Source organism: Leuciscus leuciscus, assembly GCF_965113295.1.
Source record: "Leuciscus leuciscus genome assembly, chromosome: 16".
NCBI lineage: Eukaryota > Metazoa > Chordata > Actinopteri > Cypriniformes > Leuciscidae > Leuciscus > Leuciscus leuciscus.
The window spans coordinates 1,020,746-1,027,500 of record NC_138740.1 but is presented as its reverse complement, the minus strand read 5'-3'; the positions used below and the strand labels follow the sequence as shown (position 1 = coordinate 1,027,500).

Genomic DNA, 6,755 nt, shown 5'->3' with positions numbered 1-6,755 from the left:
GCTGAACGAGTCGCTGCACAGATACACAACAGGAGTCAGATTTCCTTCATCACGAGAGTGAGACATTGACTAACAAGATGATGAGGAATATTTAGTGTCAAAGCGAAATGTAAAAGCGCCTATATAAGCGAATTTGTCATTGCACTGATTTGTTGTTGTGTTTTTCATTTAGAATAATAGGCTAATGAACTAATTCAAGCAATCTGCCCCGAATTGGCACTAATTTGAAAGTGAAACTAAAATGCGCACGGACACACGTGTCTATGGGCAGAACAGAGCGACGCGGACAGACGCATTTTAGTGTCGCTTTCAAATTAGCACCAGTTCAGGGCGGATTGCTTGAATGGTGAGATGTTAAATGAAAAACACAACAACAAAACAGTGCTACTCCGCACCACTATGAATGCCCGTGCGTTTTACTTTTGCCTTTAAATTAGCGCTTTAAAACCCCCACCGGTGACACCGGTATTACCAGTGTTGTCACACATCGATTAACCAGTGGGAAAATATCCTCACCGTCACATCCCTAGTCAGGAATAATAAAAACTTCTTTCCCACTCCAGTACTGAATGGGACATTCTGGTCGACAAATCTGTATTTTATAACAGTAAACACTCTTTTCATGTAGTCAGCCAATCAGAACAGTGTGTGGGTGGAGTCAGCCAATCAGAACAGTGTGTGGGTGGAGTCAGCCAATCAGAACAGTGTGTGGGTGGAGTCAGCCAATCAGAACAGTGTGTGGGTGGAGTCAGCCAATCAGAACAGTGTGTGGGTGGAGTCAGCCAATCAAAACAGTGTGTGGGCGGAGTCTCGCGGCGAGTGCACGGCACCAGAGAGTAATCTTGACGGCACTCGCAAGAAAATGGATAAGTACATAATCAAATTCACAAATATTACACCATTTAAACATTATTAAAATACATAGGCTGAGTTACTAAAACAATCTTTGTCAAAGAATACACTTGTTTGTTCACAGTTTGAACGTTCTTGTTTCCATTTGTTTAATTTGAAGATCTGAGGTGAATGTTCAGAGTCACATGACACGCTTTTAACATAAAATAAAGCACATAAACAGCACCTGAGATCATCATCGCCACACTTTGTGTTTGTTGTTCCAGCGCGACGACACAGAAAAATAGAAACCGTTTCTAGAATAGAGGCGTCGCGTGTCGCCGGCGCGGCTGGTTAGGACACACACTGATTAACATGGAAAACAACCTTTTATCGCACGTTGCGGCGAGGGTAGTTAGGACACGGTGTAAAACGTGATTGACACAACGTGAGGTCATTTTTTATTTTTTAATGTGCATTAATTTCTGACTCTGTGTGCGAAGACCTTAAATATTGTGCACCAATTAAACACAGTCACAGTCACTGTAGACAAAGATGTCCGTGTCAGGCTTGGGAGAGCAGACTTAAGTTTGGTCTCATTTTAAAGACCCTTGGCAGATTATGGTCTAAATGTCTAAAGACACACCTTTTTCTACATCACCTGACCAATTAATACTAGCACTTACCTTTTCTGTTCTATACTATTCTATTTGTTTTGTTTTTTTCTGGTTATAAAAAACCCTTGTGATTGGTTCTGTGCTAGACTAAAGACTCTCTTTCAGGTCGGGCCGATTTTCAGCTTTGTCGTGCGTCGTTTGTCGTGCAGTGTATGATCGGATACACTGTGTATGATCGCACTGTATAGTGTGAGCACATAAATGCTGAGCTTTGGCTTTACCTCGCATGCGATCGTCTCGCTCAGTGTGAGTGTATCTTGCTGAATTCTCACAGACATCGTACAGTGTCTGCCTGCCTTTACTGAGACTGGTTACAGCACTGTAACACTGTTCCCTCTTGCTGGTCTGATTGCTTCTATTGTTCTCATTTGTAAAGTCGCTTTGGATAAAAGCGTCGGCTAAATGATTATGTAAATTATTGTTGAAGTAAAAAAAAAAAAAAGGTTAAATAGTGTTTGCAGTGACACCGAGTGTGTGTGTGTGTGTGTTCCAGCTGCGTAACGTGGGCTCCGGCCTCTGCATGGAGAGCAAGCACTTTTCCTCGGGATCCCCGATCCGCCTGGAGAAGTGCCTGAAGGAGCGAGGCGAGCCGAGCTGGAGTCACGGTCAGGTGAGAGGCAGCGCTTGTACAGGAGCATTAGATGATGCTGAATGCTGTAATGTGGATAATGATGTGTGTGTGTGTGTGTGTGTGTGTGTGTGTGTGTGTGTGTGTGTGTGTGTGTGTGTGTGTGTGTGTGTGTGTGTGTGTGTGTGTGTGTGTGTGTGTGTGTGTGTGTGTGTGTGTGTGTGTGTGTTCTGCAGGTGTTCACGTTCGGGTGGAGGGAGGATATCCGTGTTGGAGACCCGCTTCACACTAAGAAGGTGTGCTTCGACGCCGTGTCCAACAACAGCCCCGTCACGCTCTACGACTGCCATGGGATGAAGGGTAACCAGCTGTGGGCCTACAGGAAGGTACTAGCCCACGCTAACACACTGTTATCTCTGTGAAGCTGCTCTGATCTGGATCGTTAAAAGCGCTGTATAATAAATGTGACTTGACTTGACTGTCCAGATCTTGCACAGCTGAGAGTCTGATGTCTGAGCTCTGTAAAGCTCCAGCTCTTCTCTATATCAGTGTCAGTGTTTCTGAACTCCTGAAACGCCTCCGCTGTAGTCTTGAGTTTCTCCCGGGAACGAACACGTCACAGTATTCCTCATTATAATAATTCATACACAGAATAAAGTGGCGGGGCCTGGTTGAGTTAGTTAGTAGTGTGTTAAGGGGTAAGGGGCGGGACATTTCCCAAACACACTCGAAGCGCTCGACCAATCACAACACACTGCTCCAGCCGACCAATTAGAGCACAGTGTGCTTTTCAGAAGGAGGGGCTTCATAGAGACAGGAAGTAAACAGAGCGTTACTGACAGACTGGGAAGAGAGGAGCCGCAACAATGGAGAATATGAGGAATATAAGGTACTCGAGGCTGTGCTGTATCGTGTGTCGTGCCGAACAACCCCTTCAGCCGTGACTTATTCCCGATACAGCACAGCCTCGAGTACCTTATTGCTTTTTACTACAAAATACATAAAAATATGTATCAATGCAACTTTCATGAAGTAAAATCCTTCCTTCCGCTGGAAAAAAATAGTCCCTGGCCGTAAACAGCAGCAGAAGTTAAACACATCATTTCTCCATTAGATGGCGGCAGAGACTGTCTTTATGAGTGAGTCGCTCAGAGAAGACTTTTATATTGAAACGGCTGAAAGTTGTTGTGAGAAGCAAGATGTAACTGATGAATGACTAGCGTGTCACAGGAAAACCCCTGAACTGTTTAAAGGACAAGATATCCAGCAGACATTCAAACTAATGTTTTATTACAAATATAGGACTGACCTGAAGGAAATGCTACTGTAAAAGCAGGAACTCTTACTCAATCTCTCACAATACTCTATAAGCTTCAATGAACGATATCAATGAGATCAAACATATGTTTACGTTGCTAAGAGTGGTTGCTAGGGGTGTTGTGAAGTGATACAGAGAACCGTTTATCGTGAATAAAACACAGCTATTGACCAATCAGAGTCTGGAACTTGTATATTTACAACATGTTTTTGAAGCGCTGACCATTGTAGCCAATCACAGACATATCCGATGAGCGTGTGAGCACAATGGCCAATCAGAGGTGTTTACGTGTTTAGAGGCGCTCAAAGCGTCACATTACAAGTTTCAGTGCCGACTTGGTACCGAAGTCAGTACTTTTGACAACACTAGTTAAGGATGAAGGTTCTGTGAGCAAATGATAATGTGTGTGTGTGTGTGTGTGTGTGTGTGCAGGATAAGAGCATCTATCACCCCATCAGTAACAGCTGTGTGGACTGTAGCGCTGCACAGAAGCGGATCTTCATGAACTCCTGCGACTCCTCGTCTCCCAGTCAGCAGTGGCTCTTCGGGAACACCAACGCCACCGTCCTGGACTCCTTCAACAGCGGCCAGTGAGCCGGATCCTGCGGTGACGCGCTGGTGAAGCTCTCGTGGAGACACACCTCTCGTGCCTTTACTGAACTCATGTGCGTCTGATCGTCTGCGGACGCTGGAACCGTCTTCATCTCAGTGCTAACTTCCACTCCTGCTGCTAATGCTACTGTTGAGGAGAGAGAACGGGCTCGCGTGTCAGTGTTTGCAAGGCTGCGCGTTATTGATGTTCCTCAATCCGCTCAGACTGGGTTTCTGTGATGAAGGGCCCTGTCACACACCCGGCACATACGGTTTATGCTAGTTTCAGCCCGACGCAGTTTTCATTTTCACGTCCTGCGACACGTTGTTTAAATAGCAAAATGCATTTGCGCCCATCTGTGGCCCATGGGCTGCTGGTCTGAGAACGAGTGTGTGTTCTAGCGCAGTGTTGGACCGTTGCTGTTATGAGGAACTGAAATAGACTGAGACAACTGAACTCTGCTCTAAAGTCAGTGGCGCAGGATTTTATTTTCTTATTTTAAAGAGCACGTTAGTAATATGAGCCTATCGGCGGGTCACAACGCACATGCACTCTGCTTATTACACACACACACACACACATACACACACTCTGCTTATTACACACACACACACACAGCTTTAACCTCGCGCACGTGCAGATCTGTTTCCTCACTAGAGAAGCGCTCAGTCTTTCCGCTTGTAAATTCCTCCATGTAAATAGCGAATCCGCCATGACACGAGCGCAACTGGCTTTTAAAGGGAAAGGGAGATGAGACTCTGATTGGTTTATTGCACGTTATGCCCAAAACACACCCATTACTCATTAAGAGAATAGAGACAAAACACACCCATTACTCATTAAGAGAATAGAGACAAAACACACCCATTACTCATTAAGAGAATAGAGACAACACTTTTAGACCAGCGCCGGAAGTGCCGACCATTTTACCTGTCGTTAAACTAGCACAAGTGGGTTCAGACACTGAGTGCTCTTGCGCTGTAGACCATGAGCTTAGATCCTTAAATTAGGGCCCTAAAGCTTAGATGAGCTTTGCGTTTTTAAGGAAAGGTTGGAAATCTCACACCGACAGCGATGATGTCACTGTATATGGGGAGTTGCAGGGATGCACCATAGATATCGGTATCGGTCCGTAATTGGTCATTTTTTACTGTGACGGTTATCGGTCGGATAAGAGGATTAGGTCGATATGTTAAAGCCATTATATGGGGGATTATTTCCTCCGTGGGCTTTGATTCGTGCCTTCAGCGTGACGTGACATCATGCATGAAGTCTATCAGTTGTAAACGATGTTCTTTCCCAGAGTCTTCTTAAAGTTTTAGTTTTTTTTTATTAACCAACACCTTTTTGCAAAACATATACATTGTACAAATCCAAATATTGTGTATCGTCGAATACGAGAATTCTGCAGCATAACTGAGTTACTGAGTTACAGCGGTGGAAGAGTAGAAACTGGAGACTTTTTAGAGGAAAAGAGAAAGAAAAATATACTGTCAAACCAACAATTATTCATTCATCAAAAAATTATTAACAAAGATGAATAAATACTGTAACAAATGTATTGCTCATTGTTAGTTTGTGTTAGTTTATACATTAATCAATGTTAACTAATGAACCTTATTGTAAAGTGTTACCGAAAAACTAGATTTATCGGCTAATATATCAGTTATCGGTTCATATGTCCGTTAAATCTGAGGACTGTTGATTCACACACACTCTCAGTGCCGGACACGACACACACACACACTCTCAGTGCCGGACACGACACACACACACACTCTCAGCGCCGGACACGACACACACTCTCAGTGCCGGACACGACACACACTCTCAGTGCCGGACACGACACACACTCTCAGCGCCGGACACGACACACACTCTCAGCGCCGGACACGACACACACTCACACGACACACACTCTCAGCGCCGGACACGACACACACTCTCAGGACACACACACACACACTCAGCGCCGGACACGACACACACTCTCAGCGCCGGACACGACACACACTCTCAGCGCCGGACACGACACACACTCACACGACACACACTCTCAGTGCCGGACACGACACACACTCTCAGCGCCGGACACGACACACACTCACACGACACACACTCTCAGTGCCGGACACGACACACACTCACACGACACACACTCTCAGTGCCGGACACGACACACACTCTCAGTGCCGGACACGACACACACTCTCAGTGCCGGACACGACACACACTCTCAGTGCCGGACACGACACACACTCTCAGTGCCGGACACGACACACACTCTCAGTGCCGGACACGACACACACTCTCAGCGCCGGACACGACACACACTCACACGACACACACTCTCAGCGCCGGACACGACACACACTCACACGACACACACTCTCAGTGCCGGACACGACACACACTCTCAGTGCCGGACACGGCACACACTCTCAGTGCCGGACACGACACACACTCTCAGTGCCGGACACGACACACACTCTCAGTGCCGGACACGACACACACTCTCAGCGCCGGACACGAGCGCGCCGCCTTGCAAACACTGCTATAATCCCTCAGGAGATGCAGTCATTAATGTTCCCTGTAGACATCGAACGCTTATTAATCTGGCCGTTTATCCGGGTCATTCCACAGAAGTGTGTGTGGTTTATTATCCATCTTCTGTTTGTGTGTTTATACACATTTTTTTGTTTTTGTTTTAGTGGACATAATATTTTATTAGAAAACCTTGACGGTGTATCAGCCCTGTTTACTGGAGTG

The 6,755-nt window shown here is 45.9% G+C and overlaps 1 protein-coding gene and 1 long non-coding RNA gene across 5 annotated transcripts in view; both read left to right on the top strand.

Moving 5' to 3' along the window:
• Positions 1 to 778, top strand: part of LOC309478025 — a 2,109-nt gene extending 1,331 nt beyond the window's left edge. The window contains exon 2 of the long non-coding RNA XR_014198763.1: positions 1 to 778. This exon is cut by the window's left edge and continues 44 nt beyond it. This is a non-coding gene — a long non-coding RNA (uncharacterized lncRNA).
• Positions 1 to 5,547, top strand: part of galnt10 (UDP-N-acetyl-alpha-D-galactosamine:polypeptide N-acetylgalactosaminyltransferase 10 (GalNAc-T10)) — a 42,699-nt gene extending 37,152 nt beyond the window's left edge. For 3 of the 4 annotated variants that reach the window (XM_082141297.1, XM_082141298.1, XM_082141299.1), the window contains 3 exons: positions 2,002 to 2,118; positions 2,313 to 2,462; positions 3,827 to 5,547. In XM_082141297.1, coding sequence (XP_081997423.1) covers positions 2,002 to 2,118; positions 2,313 to 2,462; positions 3,827 to 3,988 — 429 coding nt within the window. In that variant the 3' untranslated portion in view covers positions 3,989 to 5,547. The remainder of the gene's footprint in view (positions 1 to 2,001; positions 2,119 to 2,312; positions 2,463 to 3,826) is intronic. The other variant, XR_014198710.1, reaches the window with a different exon arrangement.
• Positions 5,548 to 6,755: the final 1,208 nt, after the last annotated feature.